Below are 25,834 nucleotides of genomic sequence, written 5' to 3'. Positions count from 1 at the left end.
GTTTCGATAAAGAAAAATTCTATATTAGGGCGTGATTGGATTAGAAACTTGAATATTAATTTAAATGATCTTCACATTATTTCTGCACAAAATACAAGTATTAAACCCAGCATTTCTTCTACTGATTTTTCTATACAGAAAATTATTAATTCTTTTTCTGATGTGTTTGAACCTAAAATTGGTTGCATTCCTGATTATACTTGTACACTAAAGCTAATTCCAGATGCTAAACCCATTTTTATTAAACCACGTACTGTACCGTATGCTTTAAAATCAAAAGTAGAACAAGAATTAGATAAATTAGAAGCGGAAGGTGTAATAGAAAAAATAGACGTATCAGAATGGGGTACACCCCTAGTAGTTGTCCCAAGCATGATGGCACAATTCGTATTTGCGCAGATTTTAAAGTTACAATTAACAGTCAGCTTCAAAATGCCAGACACCCAATTCCTAGAATTGAGGACATTTTCAATAAATTACGCGATGGGAAATATTTCTGTACGCTCGATATCCACAAAGCATATTTACATTTGAAAGTCGATAAAGAAAGTGCAAAATTTCAGACTCTTTCTACTCATAGAGGTACATACTTAGCAAAAAGATTATTTTTCGGAATAAAAACTGCACCAAATGAATTCCATAAATTTATTGATCAGTTTGTCCAAGATTTGGATGGAACTATTGCCTACTTTGATGATATTATCATCCAAGGAAAAGATAAACAAGATTGCCAGCAACGTTTAATTAAAGTATTAGAAAAGTTACGGGAACATAATTTGCATCTTAACCTTAACAAATGTAGATTTTTCGAGGAAAAAGTTCAGTATTTGGGACATGTTATCAGTTCTGCTGGACTACACAAATCACCTGATAAAATTCAAGCTATATCCGAAACACCTCGACCAAACTCCGTTGATGATGTTCGTAAATTTATTGGACTTGTCCTGTATTATTCTAAGTTCATTCCAGATGCTTCCAGCCTACTTCATCCACTAAACAAACTCTTATGTAAAAACGCACGTTTCCGATGGACTGCAGAATGTCAATCTGCGTTCATAAAAGCAAAATCAATTATAACCAGTGACCAGATTCTAGTGCCTTTCAATCCAGCTCTTCCAGTAACATTAGCTACTGATGCCAGCCCTTTTGGACTTTCAGGAGTTCCTTCACACACTATGCCAAACGGTATAGAGCGTCCTATCGCTTTTGCTTCCAGAAGTCTCACGGTAGCCGAGAAAAATTACAGTCAATTGGATCGTGAAGCTACAGCTGTGGTTTGGGCTTGCAAAAATTTTTACGATTATATTTTTGGCAGAAAATTTACCTTGATTCTCGATAACAGAGCCATTTGCGCTATCTTCCATCCAGAGAAAAGCCTCCCAGTTATGACTGCTTCAAGAATTCTTCGATATGCTCAATTTCTTTCGAGTTTCGATTACACAATTATACATAGAAAATCTGAAAAGCATACAAATGCTGATTACCTTTCAAGAAATCCTCTTCCACTACCAGTTAATTACGTCAACTGTATTGATGAATCACAAGCACTCCAGCAATTTATCATAAATTACATTTCAACTTTTCAACTGAAACAATTACAGCAAAACAAATTCAAACAGAAACAGAGCTTGATCATGATCTTAAAAAAATAAAATACGATATTGTTATTGGAAACAAGTTTGATCCCAGCATAACCATTCAAGATGGAATCCTATTTAGAGGAAATCGAGTTATCATTCCCAAATCTCTTCAACCTGAAATGCTCAAGAAACTACATTCTACACACATAGGAATTGTGAAAATGAAAGCTCTATCTCGAAACTACTGCTATTGGAAAAACATTGACACCGATATTGAAAACATGGTTAAGAGTTGCCGTGAATGCTGTGATGTAAGAAAAAATCCAGCAAAAGCACCTCTTCACATATGGGAAACACCGGAGAAAAATTGGCAACGCGTGCACATCGACTATGCCGGACCCTTCATGGAGCATCAATTTTTAATTGTTGTGGATTCACTTTCAAAATGGCCTGAAATTTTTGCTATGAAGACATCTCCTACATCATCAAACACAATTTATTATTTAGAAGAAATTTTTAGTCGTCATGGATTACCTGAAATTTTAGTTTCTGATAATGCCGCAATTTCTAAGTCAGCTGAATTCCAACATTTTTGTAAGTCAAATGGTATTAAACAGCGTCTTATTGCTCCAGGCTATCCAGCTACAAATGGCCAAGCAGAGTGCTATGTCCAGATATTAAAAACGAAATTAAAATGCATGAAGTATCATCCAGGTTCCCTCCATAGTAAATTATGCAAACTACTTTTCCGATACAGAATAACACCACTTAACAATGGAAAAACTCCGTCAGAAATGTTATTTGGTAGAAACTTAAGATGTGAATTCGATTTAATCAAACCAACTAAAGGACAAAAAAATAATGCCTTGCAGCCAGAATTTAACAAAAATTTCAAGTTAGGAGAAAGAGTACAGTCTCGCAACTATACATCATCTGCTAAATGGAAGTATGGAACTGTTGTTGAAAAACTTGGACGACTTCACTATCTCATTGAATTAGACGACGGTTATGTGATCAAGCGTCACTTTAACCAATTAAGAGCTTGTCAAGTTGAAAAATCAGTAACTCCTTCTTTAAAATTTTCTAGGCCCAGGACAGTACACTTTTCTCTTCCAGTATCCAATTCTACATCCACCATACCCTCCTCTCGTCCAGTATCCAGCTCTACACCCACCATACCCTCCTCTCTTCCAGTATCCAGCTCTACATCCACCATACCCTCCTCTCGTCCAGTATCCAGCTCTACATCCGCCATACCCTCCTCTCGTCCAGTATCCAGCTCTACACCCACCATTCCCTCCTCTCTTCCTGTATCCAGCTCTACACCCACCATACCCTCCTCTCTTCCAGTTTCTAGTCCTGTAACCCAGAGAAATCCAATGCAGTTAAGGAGATCAACTCGGGAAAAAAGACCAGTCACCAGATTAAATCTCTAATTATTCGTTTGACTCTTAAATTTTAATAATTCATAATTAACCTTTTATTTAAGCGCCAGAGAATTGTCATGTATTTAATCTTCAGTGAAAATGCGCCTTGCAGCGACTTAACTCAACTCAACCTTTTGTTATCCCACGCTAGTCAGTTGTTGTTCAGCTTTAAACGTAACAAGATGTAAACCTCACCTTCTCCCTAATAAAATATGATTTACCTTGATTCTAGTATATAATACCATATTTTCCATCTTTCCCCGAATAATAGATCTCATCTCGTGTATTCATCTTGCTTTAAATAATAGGTTCAACATAGATCAACAGTTAGAGAGGGGGGAAACGGAAGCCAAAGAATATGTAAATCAAAATAAAAAATTCATACGAAAATTCTTTTTTTCCAGCTCGAAGTATCGTTACATTTTTATTTAAATAATTAATGTATTGGTTATGTGAGACATTCACTTGGAAATATTGACTGTCTAGAATTTTGATTTTTTCCACAGTAGAAAATCGGTCATATTATATAAATACCACAAATGGATTATCTAATATACACACAACAAATTTTTTGTAGATTTATTTGAAGGACGTCAAAGGGAAAAAATCTAAATTATTAATGTAAAATGAATTTGTTTTGTGATACTAGAAGTCTTTCTTTACTTGTTCACATCACTATATATCATTGTAATGCATTGATTTATTTACGTCAAAAAACAGCTAAAAGAAAGAATACCTATTTTCGAGGTTGACAAACAGCTAAAAGCTAAAATCTTTCTGGGAAAGGCTGAACTAAATTTCAGCCTGAGGCAGGGTGCGATTGTCAGCGTCATTAAGTTTTAACTAGATTTCACTTTAGGACCACCTTAAACGACGTAATCAAAATCTTGATGAAAATTTTAGGAGCCATTCCCACAGCGTTTGATTACCTCAGAAGCACGTACAAATGCTTAGAAAATACATAAATGGTGAATGCGAACCGCATTTTCATGCGTTTGCATATGTGATTCGTAAGAACCAGAATGGTACAAAATATTTTCCAAGAAAAACTTGCCTGCAGCACTTGAATGCGGACGATGATGAAGCCATTGTACCCGGCCCAATGTTTCACTATTGTATCGAATAGACTTCGGTAAAGACCGATGTCTCCGTCTACGTTCGAAGGCTGCGAAAAATCACTTCGTGTTTCTACTAGCAGGTTTAAATTTTATTAAGATACTTTTTTAAACCAGTTTTACGAATATTTAGCTTCATTAACCTGCTAGTGCAGTATTAGGCACCATTCAAACCATATTTGAAAAAATTGCATGTGTGAATTCGGAAATGCAAATGAGAACCTGGGAATACATTTCCCTCACGAAAAATTTACCAAACAAGATCTCGTTCTCATCTCCGAATTCGCATATGCGATTTTACCACTGACAGTGAGAATGGCACTTGTAGTACAGAAAAAGTTCTCTCACGGTATGGTAGTTCACGCATGTGCCAGGATTATCTTCAAACTTTACTACGAATGAATTCTAAACTAACAACATTAACGTAACTCTAGTGCAGCGTTAAGGAAAACGCAACTCTTAAAGTAAAAATTTCCTAGATATAATTCCCTGATTCTTAGTGAATTTTATAAATTGCTTAGCCTAATTTTGAAAGATATGATTATTGATATGATAATTTAGAGCAATTTTAATTGATGAAGCTCACAAAATAGTAAAATTATATAACAGTGAAAAGACACAAAAATTAATCCCCCTCTCGAAAATTTTTTTATGTATTGTACACGTTTCGATACTTTCATACCACAACAAAAATAAAAAATAAATAAAAAAAAAGGAGGAAAAAGAAAATATTAACGATGTTAGCAAATTGTCAGGAAAATTGTGAAATATAGTCATAAGGAGTAATTTAAATAAAGAAAATAGAAAAAATTATTTTAAAACCATAAAAATCTTACTTTTTACAAATTAATGCGAAATTGCTAGATATTATTGTATTTTTAAAGATTGTTTTATTGATGAAAAATATCAGAGCCAAATAGCAAACATAAATTTTCTTCCCTTTTTAGATAAAAGCATTTTTTCAATGCTACTAAAAATTAAAAAAAAGGAGAAAAAAGAACGAAAAAAGTTAGAGAAGTCGAGAAAAATAGGATAATAGACTCAACAACTCGAAAAAATTAGCTAGGCATTTTAGGAGTATTAGAAAAATTAGAAATGTTTGGTAATTTTCAATAAATTAGTCATAAAGGCGTAATTTAAAAAAAAAAATTAAGAAGATACTGGATTTAAATTACTTTAAACTTTGTTATATTTTAAGTTTTATTAAAATAAATTTCCAGTTCAACTTAAGAATTCTGTTTTGTCTAAATAAAAGTTTTGAATTTATGGTGAATATTTCGTTCATGTTTAATGGTATTCATTTGTATAAACATGTAAGATAATTGGGAAAAAATCAACTAACAATAAAAAAATTGTTTTCTTATGAATCTTAAATTAGCTTTAATATTGTTATAAGAATTAATATAAAATGATTAGAGCAAAATTTATGAATAAAATTTTTATGGGTGAAAAAAAAGAAACATTAAGATGCTAATCTCATTCAAAACAATCTTAAAAAATAAAATATTAATTTTGAACTTAAAAATCAATGTTTAAAAACCTGTTGAAACTTCCATATTTAGAAGACTTTTAAATTTAGGAATTAAAAATCGCTCTCCAAAAAAACCTTTTTAGTATCGGGTTTAAATAATTTTTATTATTTTTTTAATCCTTCACAACACTCGTTGTGACCCCCGCTTGTTGTTTGTCTGCAATTTGTGATATTTATTTCTATAACTATTGAGCTGATTTATCATACAAGTCTACAGATTTACGACTGCATAAATAAGGAATTAAAATTAAAAACAATAATAAACTCAGTATATTTCGGAAATATCAATAATTCTAAAAACATTTATTTTAAAAGTAATATACATGTTGATTTAATCCTGTTTTTTCTTCTGAATGGAAAACTATAATTGCGCGAATCTATAATTGCAAGAATCTATAATTAATTCAAAGAAACTAAAATGAAATCATATTATTAAATTATAATTCGCTATAAGGTCTTCCAGAAAAATAAATTTATAATAATTATTAATTTAGCATAATTCTTTCAAAGTTAATAAAAATAGTTCGTTAATACTTTTTTTACATTTAATTATAACCGATTTTAATATAAATTGCTCCTTACAACTACTTATATGTAAAAAAAAAAAACTTCAAAATTTTATTTTGGATTTTTTTCTTTCGTACCGAGAAAAACTTTAAAAAATTAACTATAGAAAATTTTTAAAAAAGTTAAAAATATTTTGACTACAATATTTGATATTACTTATAGAAGGTTTGTTGTGCGCTAAAATAATGTTTCAGTGTAATACATTAGCTTGTAATAAATTAGTTTCAGTGCAATTAATTGCAATAAATTAGATATCTCAAAGTTACCAATGGTGGTGACTTTTTGATTCAGAAGATTTTAAATTAGGAAAGAAAAAAAAAAAGAATCCGAACCTTAAGAAAAAGAATTAAGTATTACTTAATTTTAATATTTACTATTACTGCCGTAAAAAAGGGATGTCCGGACATATTTTGTAAAATTGAGCACAACATTCCTGTTTAAATAAGGTTTTTTAAAAAAAACAACAACATTAAAAATCGTATTTGTAAACAAAGTTTTTGAATAAGATAAAAATTTTCAGATAATTATCATTAAATCAAATAATTTTAATTAAAATTACAGTTAAAATTATTATTTAAAATATTAAAAACCCTTAAGTCCATTGAGAATCTTGCAGGATAGTTAATATAAACAATCTGGTGTGAATAGGTAAAACTTAATTATGGTATGAGCCAAGTAATTCAAATTCTTTGTTTACTATACGAAATGCGTAGTTGAAATAATTATCAGTTATTATTCTTTAAAAATCAACTGTGATAAAGTTGAAATTTAGTTTAAGAAAACTTAAGTTATGCTTAAAATAATAGTTTCATTACGTTATTCTTTTCCTTCTTTGAATTAGTAGTTTAATGAATTACAACAAGAATTTGTCATTGAAACTCAATCGACCCAAAGCTGATAAAAATAAAAAGTAAAAATAAAAACTCACAAAAGCTATTAAAAATAATTACAGTGTGCTACTGTATGATTATCAAAATTCTTAGAAAAATAAAAAATAATAATAATTCAAGCTGTAAATTTATCACGTTTTCTGAAAAATATTTGTTAAAAAATTATGTGTATTATTTTAAACTAAGCTAAGAAATTTTTTTAAATAAAATAAAATAAATCTTTCTCCTACTTTTTGTTAAAATAGTAATTATGATGTAATTGCTTAACATAAAATTGAGAGCATCTTAATAACTTTTGGATTGAGTACTGAGTTAACGTACCATATAAACTGCTGAATAAATTTAACGATTAAAATGTATTCAAAATTTTTTCAAGAATTCAAGAATCTAGAGGTAAAAAGAAGGAAAAAAAAGTAATTTCAACAAAGTAAATTCCTACTTGCTTGCAGAATTTCTCACATTTTTATAATTCTGATTTGGAATTTTTTCCCCTTTTTTAAGTCTTTTTAAAATAATGAATAAATTTTAAAAACAGAATTTTTCCATAATAATTTTATGTTAAAATAGAAATAAAAGGAACCTGATATGATTTTGACATATTTTGAGAGTAATCTTTTCCTTCATTTTGTAATGCTCTCGAAAGGAGAAGAAAAGAAGTCAAAATAAATATCATATTCTATTTCGTATAAAAATAAATTATCAGATTAAAGCTTTTTTTAAAAAAATATGCTTGTCTTAAGTAAGAAATATCCCCATCTTTTTAGCGCGTGTTTACATTTTCCGTTACTCCTACAGCAAATCTTGACAGATGAATTGTTATACAATAAAAATATGTATATATAAAGTCAGCATCTCTATTTTCGTATTTTTATTCTTCCGTTGAAACGTGTCATTATGAGGAAATAATGAAATAGCTCACGAATTTCGGGTTTTGGACATATTTAGATATATAACTGACTTAGAACCTTACAGTATAAAGAATCGTGGATTCATTTTTAAATCTAAGGAGACTCCACCTTAGATCGGATCTTTCTGACAGGTTCGTTTAATGACTGACGTGCAAAGGAAACTGTTAGATCTATTTTAGTACTGTTCGTAAGATATTTACGAAAATTATTTATGTTTCAAAAGTTATGTGTCTATTAATTAGATCTATTTGAATAAATTTGTGAATTTTGAACACAATTTTCCACCAGGATACACATTTTTAACAGGAAAACAATGTAGGGGAAAAAATTGAAAATGATTTGGGTTGAAAATTTCTAATAAAATGGTGTTATAAAAAAAGCAAAAACGATAAAACCTATTTCTTTATAATTCAGTTTTAGACAATTTTCTAAGCTTAAAGCCTATCGATTGTTAGTAAAAATAAAAATTATCTTTTCAGTGTTTAAATTTAGAAAAAATGCATTTTATTTTCATTTTATGAAATTGATTCTTCTAGTGTAAAGATGAATTATTTTTCAGATTGAGAGATTGTCTTACTTAACACGTGCAGAATATGTTAGTAGTTTAGAGAGATTTTGCATCCTTCTTCATCCATTCCGTTACTTCATTTTATCAGCAATCTTAGTATTTACATATTGAAAGGAATGCAAAATCTCGTTTCAACCTGATTTACTTCTTTAATATAAAGATAAATAAATGTATCAACATGTTGTTTTCTGAAAATGCTTGTTTTTGCATGCCTGAAATGTCTGTAAATTTAGCAAGGAATTTGCCTGTTTTTTTAAAAAAAAGTTCATTACAAGATGAAAATTTGAAGAATCAATCACGTGATGATTTCATTTGGTAAAACTAGATCTTATTAGATTTTTAGTTTGATCTGATTAGTTCTTTTTAGATTGTTACTTACCAAGAGTGACTTTACTTGTCTTCATCCATTCTTAAAAAAAAAAAAAAAAAAGAAATAAAAAAAAAAGAAATAATTCTAGGTAAAAAGTTACAATCAAGCAAAGTTTTATTTAAAAAAAATAAGGCTAGGAAGCTTTAGTTACTTCTTCCTTTACTTGAGAATTTGAATTTTGGTAAAAAGCTATGATGCAATATGACTTTCCAATGTAATGCATGGATTTACCGAATTTTCACCCTTAGTAATTACGTAAAAGTTAAAAAATTACACTTATACAAAGTATAAAAAGCATATTTAATATAAATAATAGATATTATTTCTGTAGAAATTTTTTTGTAATTAATTTTTGGTGTATTTAATATAAATTTTCTCATTTTAGATATTATACTTTAATAGATTAATATGATGGAAAAATGATCGTATTTTAAGAGCTTTTAATCATTATCAAATTAAAAAACAAAAGCGCATATTTGAAAACGTACGAATATTTGGAAACGTAATTTTTAAATATAATAAAAAAGTACATTTATTTTCTTTATTCGATTATAGATTTATTTTCTTTGGTGCTGGCTAAGTTGTTCTTTAAAATTTTAAATCGAGATGCATAACTGATATTAATATTTTATATTATAATATGAATCATATTGATATAAAAAATAAGTTTTCGTAAAATGAATAAAATTGCAAATTTTCATAAGTAATGCATTAATGCAAATGTAAAAAAAAAAAGAAAAAGTAATAAATAATAAACATATTTTTTCCCTCTTACATTTAGCGAAATAAGATGATTCGATTACATTGTATTGTGATATAAAATATAGTACGTAAACAAAATCGACAAATTAAAGTAATATTTGAACGTTATAAAATTTTCTGAAGTAAAATTTTTTTCGTAACAGGTAAATAAAAAAAATTACATTTTATTTGAATTTTACAGTTATAAGTTAATGCACAACCATTTGTGTTTTCGTAAACACTGCTCATTACCAACAGGAAGATGGGATGCGATCGCAATTTTCAAACGCTCCCTGAGCATTTGTATCCGCTTTTTGTTTTCTTTTGGCTGATCATTTTCTTCTAAAGCCCCGGGGGGTCAAGCCCCATCCCACCTAAATTTAACAAGGTAGGGCGCGCGTCTGCCGCGTGCCAAGATCGTTCTTCTCCCTTCTGGTTTTTATGAATGCCCCACCCTCTTATAACATCAGAGACAGTTTTCTCTGCAGCTTCTATCATCATCACCTGTTACATTGGCCGGACCCATGCCAACATTTCGGTTTTGTTTCCCACCTACAATGCGTACGTGCATTGAATTCCTTAATGTATGAGAATAATACATTTAAAGGATCGAGATTTTCAGTTTGGATTTTGATAAAGGTCATTACTACTTAGCGTGGGAAATATAAAAAGAGTAATTTATTTTAGTCAACCATATGGTATCAAACGATCAATTAGTAATTTCAATTAGAGAGTATATGGTTTAGTCAACCACATACTCTCTAATTGAAATTACTAATTGATCGTTTGATCAATTTGTAATTTCAATTAGAGAGTACTAGTTTCCAAATTTAAACAAATTACAAAAGGTATATTTAGTATTCAATATTGGTATATATTTTAATAAGTAAAGTACATTATTAGAATATTTATAAGCATACCGCTATAAATTTGGTAGTTTTTTTTTTCTTCATCAACTATCAATGTTTTGTAAGGGATTAGAAGAAAGAAATTTAATATTCGTAACCGTGTATTCCGTCTGGATATAAACAGTTTAGTTAATTTCCAAAAACAGGTGAAATTTTATCTGTAATAGAAAAATCAATATTTAAAGCAAATATGCTATTTATATCTAATTGGTCACTACTGAGGAAGTTGAGACAAACTATTTAAGTGAGAATAAAAGGCATGTTAAAAATGTAAAAATCAGTTTGATTGCGTGAGGAAGCTGAGAGGAGAATAAGGGTGATCATTGGGAAATTCCACAGACAAATAATACGATTTGATATTTAAATCTCGCCTTTATTCTCGATAAAGATTCAATATATTTTGACTTTTCTTTTTAACTTAAATATTTCTAAGGAAATCATAATGTGTACTTAATTCTTAACATCATATTTGGTTAAGATTCTAAAAATATGCACAAAAAAAGTTCGACGGATATTACGGTACACCTTAAATGAAAGTTGCTAAAATAAATACGAAAACAAACTGCAAGACAATATATATCACATACTAACCGTGTAATTTAATGAATATTTATTTTTCAAAAAATTTATTATTCCTGTGTGATTTTGTATCTATTTTATATTCATAGCTTTGTCATTGTGTTATTAAAATTATTGTGATTTTTATGCGTATGTTATATGAAATGAATATATATTTTATTTGATAACAGTAAAAAATTCTCAATTTTTTCGTTGCTTTGTAGTGCAGTATACTATTTGTAAGATCTAATCCGTAGAGAAAGAAAGTCTTTATCAGACAATTAAATAAACATACAAAGAATATATTGACAATTCAACGTCAATATGTTCTCATAAAGACCTACTGGTTTTATGAAGATGCTTTGTATACATTAGATTAGGCAATATTGTGTAAAAATTGAAAATAAAAGAAAATAAATTACAAAATATATTTTATTAGCTGTCAAGACAATAATGCTGTAACAGCCTATTGTTACTCGTTAGAAACTTAAAATTATTTAGATTTAAAATTGCTGTCCGGACAATAAATTTTATATTTTAATTAAAATATTGATTGTTAAATGTTTACTTCGTCAAATTTTTACTTGGTAAAATTCAGCATAGACTTATTAAAATTAAAACAGTGCGTTAATTTAGTTGAATAATGTAGTTGTGCGTTAATTTAGTATTATGTGTTTTTCATATTTTCGCTTGGAAAGCCTTATTATCAATCGGGGGGATTAGGGCATACGAAAAATGAAAGAAATAATAATTAAAATATGCTTATTAAGAGGAACAAACTATTGAAAAGTGCTATTTTAATAGACTTTGAATCTCAATTTAAATAGATTTTTTCCCATAGAAAGCTTAAATATTTTAATGTTTTAAATGTGTGAGGGACTTATCCCAATGGTTTAGGTTAGCTTAAAACCAGGTTCTTGAAAAATATTGTTTATTTACTCCGATATATTTAGACTTGACTAAGTTCGGCATTAACAAATTTTATCGTAATTTTAGTAAATGTACTTGTACTGCGATATTAAATCGTGGTAATCTTTTTTCGAGTGTTTTAAGCTTCCTAGCTTCGTCAATCTAAATTCACAGTCATTATTTATTTAAAATAACATCGTGATAAGATTTTGATAAAGTTTGATCAGCTTCATGAATATTACTGAGGATGTATCTGCATCTCGTTCTCTAACCTTTCAAAAACAAACTCACTGCGTGCAAAAAGGGTTAAAGAATTCAAGGGTGACGAAATTTATCGCTATCCCTTTTTATAGATCCATAAATTAATCATCTTGACCGATTCAATGAAATCAACAGGTGATCCCCCACCCTAACCTAAGTACAAGAAGTAAGTCAGCGAACCCGGTACTACTCGCTTGCCCGAAGCAGTGGGCAGAACTCAGCTTGGAATTATGTCCGGGTATTTTTTTGCCGCTTATCTTTGGACACCCCCCTTGCCTTTCCCTTATTCTCCGCCCTACCTGGCCAATTTTGACTTTTGATTGTTTTTTTTTTTCGTGCACCCCTCCCCATTCACGGTTTTGTACCACATGGTCCATCTTCTGGTCGCTGGCCCTACAAGCTTAAAATGCACGCCTTCTTTGATATTTTTTTACTTTTTTGCAATACGAAGAACAGCCTTGGCGAGGACGCAAAGTATAAATAGAACAAGCTTTGATTTTATTTTTTGCATTCGGGATTTTTGTAGGTTTGTCTGATCGGCTAGTGGAAGCGGTTCCATATAAACAAAAAGGTAAACACTTCTTAAAAGGGGATGTATCTGTTATTTCCGACAAAAAGCTACTTTTCTCTTTGAAGAAACTTGCTTTTCTTTTTGTCATTGTTGACAGTTGTATTATGGGTGTGACTGATTGTGGGAAGAGATAGCTTTACAAACATAGAAACGGTGTTTATAAAATCTTTTATAATAGCAATGCTGGTGGATAAAAATAATTCTTGTGCATATAAATAAAAAGGCAAAGCAGATTTATAAGAATTGAACTAAAGAAACGTTGTACGTTTCAGCATAACATTGCTACTGATTTCTTGTTGAAAATTTGCCATGTCTCAGGTAAATGATGTTTAAATAATTCTATTGTTATTGAATATTTGTATTTCAAAAATTAATTATAATGAATAGTGTTATATACTCTATTATAAGTATTTTAAAGCATAACATAAATGTTATAATGGTTCGATTTATTACATTATTATCAACGAACACCGACTTAGATTTTCTAATATCTCTTTTTTTATTCAAACTTTTAATTAAGAAAAAAAAATCTTTAGAAAGTTTTCGGTTTATTGTAAGATTCTATCATATAATTTTTTAATCTAAATACAATAATTTAAAGAGAGTTCATAAATAATTTCTTTAACTCAATTTTTGTTCTTATCGGGTTAATTAGGTTTGAATAAACGACTATTGTTTATAATTTTAATTTTTTTTTTCTCCACTTATAACTTCATGGAAATGCAATACGATTGCATTTTTATAATGCCAAATGGCATGCATTTTAATTATTCTAAAAACAAAATTCCTTTAAAATACTTTGACGCAATAAACTAATGAAACTTCATACTTTATTACAATGGAGAAATCATTAAAATATCAGACTTTAATTGAGGCGTATCAAAGGTATGTTACAATTAGTAAGACACATATATTTTTTTATAAAGTTTGCACGTATTTTTATAATTTTGAGTTGTTTTGTTTCATTTCTTGTTATCATTTTTAACATAAATATATGTTTTTTTTAAAAATTTTTTATTACATTTTGTCTTACAGTATAATCAAAATTACCCGATTTGAGTGTTGTCATGATTGTTCCTGAAACGAATGATTTTTGACGAAGCAATTATTTTTAAATAATTTATAGAATTTTGAATGAAAACTCTTTGCATTCTTAAAACCTTAGTTTCAAAATATTTTCAAATAAAAAATTAATTTTTGCTAGTCTTTTAGGTGTTTTTAATTTAGTAATTTTCGTGTTAAAAAAAATTAAGAATTTGATACCCTATAAATTTTCTACCTCTTTAAAAGTGCAACTCGCTTACTGTATTACCGTTAAATCTATTCAACACTACATATTTTAGTTATGCATTTTTAAAGAACATCCGTCAAATTATTTGTAGGATAGACTATTACACAAGTTAAAGGAAATATACCTATAATACAGATATAAGTCAATTTGGCAAATTTTTTTTCTGAATTCTTTTTTTTTATGTATGTGAAATTTAGACCAGTTGTAAAAAACTTTAATTGTGTTTTGTCGTTGGCTAAAAATAGCCCTTGTACTATTTAAAAACACACAATATTCTGTAATAAAAATTATGCTACATAAAACCTGATTAATTTGCTGCTTTTCATAAAATCAGCCTATAGCTAAATCTTGCAAGGAAATATGTTACTTTGTTTTAATTTTATGATTTAAAAAATGCAAATAGTTTACTTCTTATAATTTCGAATTTATGTTGTAAGTTCTTAATTTTTCTCATCAATTATGGTACAACTATTTTACCTTTAAGCAATTCTACTCTTTCAAAATGTCATATTTGCAGATTAGTCATACTTGCTTAGTTATTATAAATCATACAATACTTATATTTTTTTTTAAAAAAAAGATTAGGTTCTATTTACATTTTCTGAAATTTCTATAAACGTTTAAAAACTTACCCTAAAAATTTTAAAAACTATCAGCATGACACAATATGTTGCTTCCATAGTTATTAATTTGTTAAGAAAAATAAAAATTTCTAAATATTTCAAAAAATTGGAGCGAGTGTAATGGTAGTTTTACCAATAAATATTAGAATCTAAGGAAACTAGCAAAATACGCTTGGAGCTTCAGATTTGTAGATTATTTATCTGTGAAACAGGTTGAACCCCCGGATAAATAAGTTTAATTGAATAAAGTTTTGTAATTTTTGGCAATTATCGATTATTGTGAACGAAGACTTGCTCAAGCTCATCATTATTAAAATTTTGAAAAATACTGTTCATTTAATTATAAATGAGAAGGGTAGAAAAATTGCTTGATAAACTTTACGTGACTTAATTGGTTTTTGATCCAAAATATAATCCGAAATACTAATGATGTTAAGCAGATTAGTGAGAGTTTGAGTTTAAATTATTTGGTTTTACACCAGTTTTATGTTGCATATTAGTATTTGTAAATACTTTTCTGAATTGTCTTCAGTTTAAAAATAAGTTTTCAGCATGCACGTGTTTATTTTCAATTTTACAATGCTATTACAAACTGAACATAAATTTTCATTTTATAACAAATGTTTAAATATTTAGCGTATTTATTTTGTTCAAAAGTTAAATGTTAAATAATGATAAAAAAATTAGAGCAAAAAAATTCGTTTAACAAATACTTTTCTTAAATGCATCAAGAAGTAAGAGAAAAAAAAAACTGATGCACAATGGTGGGGTATTTGATGATATATAATAAATATGATTTGCCGTTGAATAACTTACCATCATTAATAAATCAACGCATTTAGTGTTCATGTTGCGTACTTTTTTTAAAAAAAATAATTGCTTCTGTTTTTTCTTAATTATTTTCGATATGCTATATATTAGCCCAGAAAAGGAACAAAATAGACAATTTATTTGAAATATTTTTCATTATTTGTCATGTATTTAACGAGTTTTAGTTTTGCTTTCTTCCTCTTTTAATCACACTAACCTGTTGCGTTCGCAAAGTAGAAAAATAATGTGCATGAATTAAGAATTATACAGTATTTCAAAATACAATTCTGGGAATTTGAACATTGCAAGTATTTCTTTTAAATTTTTAAATGATGAAAAATATGGTTGAGCTAAATGAAAAAATATCTTGAGATTAATAATATAGGATATTAGAAAATAAAAAAAATATGTTTACCATTTGTATACCATTGTTTACCATTTGTTATAACGGAACTACGTTTTTCACCCATTTTATTTAAGATCCAAATGGAAGAATAAAAATATGACGAATAAACACATATTTTTTTCCTTAATAGATTCGGATTTTTGCACCTAAGAATAGAGAGGTTAGAAAATTTTGTCACATAGTTCAGTCTGGAGAGAAGTTGAAAAATTGGATTTCCGGATGTTATTTTTAAAATTGTTAAAATTTTCTGGGACTAATTACGCAAATCGAAATTTTTTGCTTCGTTTAGTTTAAAATTACTTCAACATTTCTTTAAATGAGGCAATTTTTGGAAATGCAAAATTTGAAATAAATCAGATAAATAATTCCCAAATATCAAAAATTAAAAAAAAAATTTTTTTCTTAAATTTTAGTTTCTTTTAACAACATTTAATTTGATACTTTTTCACTGTAATTACTTTAAATTGTCTTTAAATTATCTTTTACGCTTATTATTTTAAAATCTAGTGCACTAATTATATATATACACTTATCATACATACGCTTATCATATTCGCCCTATATTAAAATAAAAAACTGAACAAAATTTAAAGCATCTCAATTAATAAATTTATTTATTTTTTGCAATCGCGTGAAACCACATTTTCATTTTTGGAAACGTAATCGTTCTTTGTATAAAGTAATAAACAAAAACAAAAATAAAAGCAAATAAATAACTAAATAATGTTGTAGTTCAAATTTTTTTAAAAATTTGATTTATTTCTTTTACACATTTTGCGCATATTTAATTGCATAATTAGTATTTAATTATTATTCATTTTTAACGCAACAATGCTGAATGAATAGAGAAATTTAAATTATAACAACAGTAATGCTTTAAGCAAATGATATCGCAAACGAAATAAGTTCAATATATCGAATTCGAGCGTATTATATATATTGAACTTATCTCGCTTTAAGTAGTATTACAGAGTAATACTAAAATAGATTGTACTTTTAAGAAATAGAACTGTAAAAATGTAGCTATTATCAACGTATTTCGATTAAATGATAAAAAAATAAGAATACATATTTTCGGAGCCATGCACAAAAAAAAAAAAAAAAAAAAAAAAATTGAATTCTGCCAGATTTTTCGTTTTAACCACATGTTAAAAGTCCCACTTCGTTTATCATACGTTTCATAAGTGATTGTAAATTCAAGGCTAAGAAATTTAAGATTTAGTAGGACTCGTATGAAACGAGTTAATGGGAAAAAATATCTTAAGTGAATTACTTTCAGATTTACTTGATAATCTAAACTTCATTTACATCAAAGTAAATAAATGAATAAATAGAATAAAATAAAATAAAATAAAATAAAATAAAATAAAATAAAATAAAATAAAATAAAATAAAATAAAATAAATAAACAATTGAAAATGTTTATAAAAGTCGACAGGTTTTGAGCACTCAAAATTAGGCGCTAATTCTCAAGACTGGGCAGATGTGAATGAGAAAAATAAAAGATTCTTCTTCCAGATCCTTCATTAAGAAGTGTTACGTACTATCTAAAAGTTCGTACGTAGAAGTGTTACGTACGTACGAAGTGTACGTAACACTTCTAAAAATTTTCTTTGTTTGTTCAGCAACAACTGTTTTCTGTGCCTCACAGAGCAGAAGTATATTTCTATATATAGATTACACTGAAAAACAAATTTTTTTGTTGATTTACTCAAATACTTGATCTTGCCAAATTTAGGTGTGGAGATTTCAAAGCTGAATTTAATTTTGCTCCTAAGGAGACGGAATTTTTTTTAAATGAAATTTTTAGCCTATTTCTTGTCGAAATATAGAAGTTTAAAAATGTTATTCGTAACTGAGGGTCGCGTAAATGTTGCTACAAACTTCTGGGTAAGTTAGAGCACATTAAAAGGATTAAAACGGCAGAAGAATTTATGCCCGAAAATGTCGTCGTGCGCGGCTAGGGACACTTCTCTATTATGAACTATATTCAAAAGCACACAAAGAACCAGTTTGTAATAAGAAACGGCGTGTGACCATATTCCAATGCAATTTTAATCCTGATGATTTGTCCTAACTGCCCCAGAAGTTTGACGAGAGATTAAATTTAAAAGTGACCGGATCATACTATTGGTCGAAAATGATATGACTATACTTGAAGGGAGGGAGATGGTATGTATCGACTGGAGTTTCGTTTTTACGTGTTCTCTGGATTTATTTCATTCTTGTAAATGTTTACGTAATATTAGTATTGAATTTTATTTTCAAGACTTCGACTTTAATAGAAATTATCACAAAATTGCACGAATTACAAAGGGTATTTTTTATTTTAAACAATTTAAATAATTAAAAAAAGTATTTATTTAGTCGTATGCATTATACTTTATTACATTTGTAAAAGAAGCAAAACAAAATACTGTCTACAGTCTAAGCATTTATTACCTCTCACGTCTTAAAAAGACTTAACTCCAGTAGTATTGTTGTCATTTTTCTTCCCATCAGTGCTTTTTTAAAATTCAGTGAAGCATTTTATTATTGTTTTCTATTGAACACACATTTCTTTTATTTAAATTAAAAATTTTAAAATATTAGGCTGAAAAAACAGGTTCGAAAAATAATGTAGTTATATATTTTGAAACTGTAATAAAATGAATAATAAATTATTAAATAGAAATAAAGGAAAAAAACATGGCATTGTATGGCATGGCATGGCAAAGTGGCATTGTATTATTGTTTTCCATTGAACACACATTTCTTTTATTTAAATTTAAATTTTTGAAATATTAGGCTGAAAAAACATGTTTGAAAAATAATGTAGTTATGTATCGTGATACAATAAAATGAATTATAAGTTATTAAATAGAAATAAAGAAAAAAACTAGCTTGTTTAAAGGTCAATTTTTCAGCGATTTTCCTTAATCGCGTCAACGCCAGTCAATACATAACATCTCCATCTCCCTTCACACAAGTAGTGATGTCATTTTCGACCAATAGCGTGATCCGGCCACTTAGACATTTTATCGCTTGTGAAGTTTGTCGAAACATTTATATGATCACATTTATATATAACATTTTTAAACTTGTACATTTCTCATAAAAACAAAACAAAACAAAACTGTGGATAGTTTTTGCAGACTTGAAATCAGCTATCGGAATATATCTAATATCTACAAAAAAATCTCAGACAATAGGGGAAAAAAGTATTCCTTAGTGTTATGGACTCAGTTGCTAATGTGATGTCTCACATAACTCTGAAGTTTCCTGTGTCGGAAAGAGTCTAGTTTAATTTTTAATTTTTTCAGGGAAAGAAAAAAAAACATTTAATTACAAAACTTAAGTAAACAACCAAGCAAAGCAAAGCATTGTTTTAGGCTTGCTTTTACTCAACACATACTTCATGCAGTCAGCACACACATCTACCGCTAAAACATTTTTACTGTGTTTTTATCAACTAGCTTTCACATCTGTGAAAGTAGATTTTCGCCGCTTTTGGAGTAGCTAAAGTAAGCAAATCTCTACCGCAACTCCGTTTTTGATGAGAAAGCCTATTTTCAGTGTTTCCTGACCACAATCAGCAGAATTTATAATCGTTTTACTAACAAACAGATTTTATCAAATTAAGTTTTTAGCACTAGCCATAAAAGCTTAAATTTTCAATAGAGCTTAGGCTGGAACATAGGGAAGCGTTTAAATTGAAACGAATTAGCTGGCTAGCTTTAGTAATGCAATCAGTTTTATTAAAACGTAGACAAGCACATTATTTTTCTCATGAATCTAGCTAAGCATTGGATTTGCGAATATCATTTACTCAATTATTTGATACTATACATATTTTCATTTATTTACATATCATGTTTAAAGTATTTAGTTTATTGTTATTTATGATATCATTTTAATTTTCAGGCAAATGTCTTCCTATTCGTCTTTTTAGCTTTTCTAGAACTGCTAAAGAATTCAGTTGTAATAGGCAATGGCGAACATTTTCAAGAGTCAAGGACAAGTAGAGATGAAGATCTTTTCCCCTCAATACCAGTACGTTCTTTTTATGTGTTTCTTCATTTTCTTTTACTTTTTATAGAGGAGTATCAGAAAAGCATTGTTTTTAAAATGCTAAAAAAAAAAAAAAAAAAAAAAAAAAACGAGAGTTACAAAACAAAGAGGACTTCGGCTTCCTACTTTTGATTTTTCCTACTTATGACTACTTTTGGAATGATAACTTTAAATGATATAACCATTTTATGACTCCTGCTATGAGTAATAAAATAATTTCAATTACGTATACATTTTATTTTTATTCGTCGTTTAACAGCCGACCCAATTTTGGGTTTACCACTACCAATGTTCAACTCCGTAGCCTTGTAATTTTGAACCAATCCAGAAGACAAGGAAACTCCTGAATCAGTACCCCCAGAGGTATTGATTTGTTATGGGAACATGGAGAGCTTTGCAACTCGACAGATTTAACGTGCATCAGTCACCGTTTACTACACGGGAAGTCTTCGGCCGGTGGGGATCGAACCCACGAACTATTGGACATGGGCCCAGTGCCCTACCAACCAGGCTACCCCGGCCTCAATTACGTTTATATTTTATATTTATAGCCGTCGTTGAACAGCCGACCCAGATTTCTGGTTTACTACTACTAATGTTCAACTCCGTAGCCTTGTAATTTTGTACCAATCCAGAAGACAAGGAAACTCCTGGATCAGTACCCCCAGAGGTATGATTTGTTATGCCGTTGACGTTTACAGCAAATATCCATTGGTTTAGTTATTGGTGAGAAAATAGCATCAGTTACGTATGGAATAAACATTTTTGTTCACTCTTGTTACAGCCAAAATATTAATGAAGTATTTTTGTTGTAACAATGTTTGTCTCTGACGGTGCTCTGGCAGATCTAGTCTCATATATCTAATATTGATTAAAAAATTGTATGCGACCTGCTGCACCTTCTTACGTGTAGTTTTAATTGACAAATCGAAAAATTAAAATTGATAAGTATGAATTTTTAAAGTTTAATTTTTCAGAAACTATTCAAAAATATTGAATTTTGACATTTAAAATTCCAGTTCAAAATAATGTAAGAATTCGTATATCTTAAAATTGAATGTCTTTTCGATCTTTATTAAATAAAATAAAAAATATAACTGAAATTACATTTAAATAAACGAAGTTTATAATTGTGTTCAACGATTACTTTTATATGCTTAAATTGTTACAGAGATATGGTAAAATATGCAAAATGTAAAATTAAGGGGAGAAAAAATTCTGCCTTCTCTCCTGGAACTAGATATATTTTCCAAAAAGGGTCTATGGTTTGTGTGTGAAAGTCAAAACTCTAAAAATATATATTTATTCAGAGAAAATTTTTTTTATTCTATTAAAATTTTTATTCTATTTAAAGTAAACCCTTCGAACTACATATATTTTAATAAATGTAATTATAACAGAACTATATATAACTAGATATATATACATACTTATAACATATTTTAGCCACAAAGTAAAACGTTCCCGCAAAAGCCCATTGTGGGTCAGTGGATTAATTTCGTGACCAACGGCATTATTGTGGCAATGTGGTCAGCACTGTGCATAGGCCGCCTTTACTTCCCAGACAAGCTGGTATCGATCGATCTAAATCTGGGTGAGCTGCAAGCCGTCACTGGATATAGTATACCAGTTCCTCATAATGGCAGTTCAGTGCCTTAACAGTTCATTTGCCGCAGCTAATTTTTTAGTTACAGTAAACTTATAATTTCATAACGTACAAATAAAGGATTTAATTATCTCTTACAGCAAAACTTCTGAGTTTAATTTGCATTCATTACGCATGTTTTTGAAACATTATTTTCTTTCAGGATTCCGATGGTTTCAAATATCTCATACTAAATGAAAAGGACGAATCTGCACATTTTAGAAAAGAAGAAAGAGACTCCACTGGAGTAGTGAAAGGTAGCTATGGACTTAAAGATCCAAATGGATCTATCCGTATTGTTCAATATATTGCTGATGGTAAAGGATTTAGAGCTCAAATATCTTCTAACGAGCGAGGAATCGGTGTCCAGAATCCAGCAAATGTAAGAATTAACCGTTTAAACCGTCCAATAACAACTGCTCTTCATGGTTCATCACTGCACGGAGAGTATCACATACAAAATGTTCCTGACCACCTAGAGTCCGAAGTAAAACCTTCTCGTTATGACCTTTACACACCAGTTAAAATGAGGAGACCAAGCTTGTCAAGTGATTCAACAATAGATAACGTACCATTGAGTCGCAAAAAAGCAAACTCAAATTTATTCGGTATCACGAACGTCCAAGAAGTACCATCAGCAGCTTTCCCGTTCTATAGTGATATGAATAAACCTTATTTTCCAATTGAAACTTCTAAAAACATAGGTTCTGATTATCAGACAAGAGTTAATCAAAATAATCATCCATACGATGCTTATGAAAGTCCCCTAGACATGGTTGAAAATGGCGATGAAAATCATTATCAGATACCATATAATAGTTTAAAACTGATGAAACACCTCAGGCAGAACAATGTGTTTAATACCGAGACATCTGAAACACCGTCTGGGGTTTTCAATCCTTTGCTCTACAAACCTATCATAAAGGTTCATAAGAATCTCCCTGATTGCAACAAAGTTTCCAGCGCTGTTTTGTGCAAACCTCCTTATTTATTTTCTCGCACTTTTGAGTATGTCAATGCGAGTGAAAGGCAAATGAACGTTCCTCAACAACAATATGCTAAAGACAATGTAGTTACAGAAAATGACATTTCCCTGAGACAAGGCCAAATTGAAGCAATTCTTGCACAGAAACTGCTAAAATTAGCTGTAAGTAATGATGAGATAGTTCCATTGACTCAATCTTTGAGGCCTTTCCTTTTCCCTCCTAGTTTCACTTACATCAACAACTTGAATAAAAAAGAAAGTAATCCAGACGATCACAGACCTTCTTGTTCTGAGAAACACAGTTCATTGAAAGATTTATTAAAATCCAAGTATTTAACGGATGACTTAGCTGTAACTACATCTCTTAAAAGGCCTCTTATTTACAATAATTTTATGTATAGTCCTCAGATAGGTTCTTTAGTGCACGGTGGTTGGAGTCCTCCAATGACTGTGAATTATGTGCCCTTACAAACATCCTCGAACAAAAATTTTCTGAATGAATTGCTGAATGATTCAACAGCTGAAGCTTCTTACGTTAATTTAAACCGATATAATGTTCTAAAAAATCAGAGGAATCTAATACTCTTGACAAAATTCAATAGTCCTGAAATCTCTCAAAACCCTATTTTGGAATTTTTGAAGAAGCTGAATGAATTAGGATTCACAATAGCTCCAAAGCAAGAAAAGGTATCACTTGAGAAAACTCCGGATTCTTTTGTGCCTGTTTTAAATCGTGAAAATTCCGATTCGTACTCTGATAACAAAACTAATCTTTCTAATGGTCAAAAAGACAATGAAAATGCCGGCTCTTATTCTAACGAGAATATTTATACTTTTAATGGACCAAAAGATCATGATGGCTCCTTTTCCAACGAAAATACTTATAATTTTAACGAACCAAAAGGACATGAAAACATAAGTTCGAATTTCAAGAAGAATACCTACCCTACCAATGAACAAGAAGGCCACGACAGTGTTGATGAAATTGCATTATATACAGCAGAAGAGAGCAATTCTGAAACCACCACAAGTTCTCAAGTGACCACACATGATCCAATTTCCAGTATGCTTTTCGCTCCAAATGCTGAAGAATTATTACATCTTTTTGGTCCACCTTCTGTTCCATTTTATAATGATCATGAACAAACGCTGCCCATAAATGACTCAAAATTTGTTGTATTTGATGAAATAGAAAATCACGAAGAACTTAAGGAACAAGTAAAGGGGCATGACAGTTCTATTCAAAACAATTCATCTGATTGGAAAAAACAATTAGATGATGTCATCAATGAAGAATATGAAAAAACCTCTCTCCAAAGGGAATCATATTTTTCAAACCTTCCTCACACCAAATCTAATGATTCCGTGGAAAATGACTCAGATAAACTTGATAGTAGAATTTATAAAATTCACGAGCCACCTAGCAAGCTGTATGATTCGAGGGGTGTTACGGTTAAACCTGAAAATGTACCTTTGCACTTGCATCGGTACGTACCGCCGACTGGTATCACTTCTTTCCCATGGAAGTTTGCTATTCCTAGGCCGGCTCCTCCTAGAAGTATAGTCATTCCACCAAAGCCACCAGTACTGACATAGAATAATTTAACTAATAGTGATTACAAAAGAACTTTTTTAATTTTCAAGTAAATAAAAATTGCGTTTTATATTTTCAGAGAGTTCATTGTTTTTGTTATCGTTGAATAATATACAGACACCGCAATCCAGGTCAAATGATTCTAATTACATGTATAAAACAATTTCACATTTCGTTTTTATAAATAATTAAAAATAAAGAAAACTTTTAAAATATTCTCACGATTTAATTATTTTTAATTAGTTATGTCTAATACAAATATGCTGTCAAAGTTTTTTTTCTTTATATGAGAACAGCAGTACAAAAGTGTTTAAATGTAGTTAGTTTATTTAGTCTATAGTTAATCCATTTAGTCCACGTTGTGATAATTATTTAATATTTTTAAGCCGTGTAAATAATTGTCGATGTAGCTTAAGTTATTTCATTTGACCAATGAACAGTAATCCAATCAGAATGATTTGTCTCATTGCTAATGAAAAAGTGAATAAAAGCATTTTGTGTATGTGTTAATAATAGTTGAAGCATTCAAAATAAAAATTATATTCTGAGTAACAATTTTTATCAAAGAATTAATTTTGTGTAAAGTCAGGATATAATATTGTACGTAGTATATTATTTATTTTTGTATTTTATTGATATGTGATGTTAATTTTTAATTTCTTATTGTTATATGTAAACTTTTAATGCACATTACTATATTCTTTAATGTTCCTAATATATTTTTATAGATTTTACAGCAGATCTATATATGTTTTGTACAAATGTAATTTTTTGTATTTTATTATTATTTTTATATGCCTCAGACTATTTATAATAAAGAAAGCAATAAAACTTTTATTTTGCATTACTTGAACGAGCATTAAAGAGCAACTGGCTATTCTTTTGAGCTAAGAGTTTTAAAATTGTACTCTATACCGTAACTACATTAAAAAAATTACTTAACTTTCCTTCTTGACTATATGACTATTTTTTTGAGGAACGGGCATTCAGCTAGTTTAAAATAATTGTCAAAAATCAAGTAAAAAAATGTATGGGCTTGCAAATTAAAATTTTAGCGATGATAAAACAGAAATTTAGCTGATATTTGACGAATATACTGTGAGAGAAAGTGAAATTAAAAATATCAAAACTAGTTCATTCGATTGTTGAATAATTGGCTGACCAGTAAAAGCCAATTGATTCGAATAATTGGCTTTTACTGGTCTCAATTTCTTTCGGCAATAAAACTTGCTTTGATATTTTTATTCTTGCTTTCTTCGTTTCTGTTTATTGAGGTTCCAAAAACTTTTTTACTTTTTCCCCTACATTTTAGTAAATTATGGCCCATTTCCTACATTTTTAAAAATTTTTTTAGAAGAATTTTCAAAGTATATATTGGGCATAGAGAGAGAGAGTAATATTGATAAATTTTTGAACGAAAAATTCCAACTATTCTTAAATTTAAAGAGTAGTTTAAATTTCGTAACTGCTAAAGTTCATATTATTAGAAATTTATGAAGGTTAAGCTAGCAACAAAAGGTAATAGG

At 29.2% G+C, this 25,834-nt stretch overlaps 1 protein-coding gene across 2 annotated transcripts; it reads left to right on the top strand.

The window, feature by feature from the left end:
* The first annotated feature begins 12,694 nt into the window (after positions 1–12,694).
* On the top strand, positions 12,695–25,139 carry LOC107438991 (uncharacterized). Of its 2 annotated transcripts, none has more exons than XM_016051428.5 (3): positions 12,695–13,222; positions 19,938–20,066; positions 21,893–25,139. In XM_016051428.5, the coding sequence occupies exons 1-3, from the start codon at positions 13,214–13,216 to the stop codon at positions 24,308–24,310; spliced, it is 2,556 nt and encodes an 851-aa protein (XP_015906914.3). In that variant the 5' UTR covers positions 12,695–13,213; the 3' UTR covers positions 24,311–25,139. The 2 variants fall into 2 exon arrangements, with proteins under 2 accessions (XP_015906914.3, XP_071037867.2); XM_071181766.2 differs by having other exon boundaries at positions 12,781–12,904.
* Positions 25,140–25,834: the final 695 nt, after the last annotated feature.

This window comes from Parasteatoda tepidariorum, chromosome 3 (genome assembly GCF_982258835.1).
Source record: "Parasteatoda tepidariorum strain Cologne lab strain chromosome 3, Ptep-v5.0, whole genome shotgun sequence".
Lineage (NCBI taxonomy): Eukaryota > Metazoa > Arthropoda > Arachnida > Araneae > Theridiidae > Parasteatoda > Parasteatoda tepidariorum.
The sequence above is the reverse complement of the archived record's forward strand: the minus strand, read 5'-3'. Positions and strand labels throughout refer to the sequence as shown.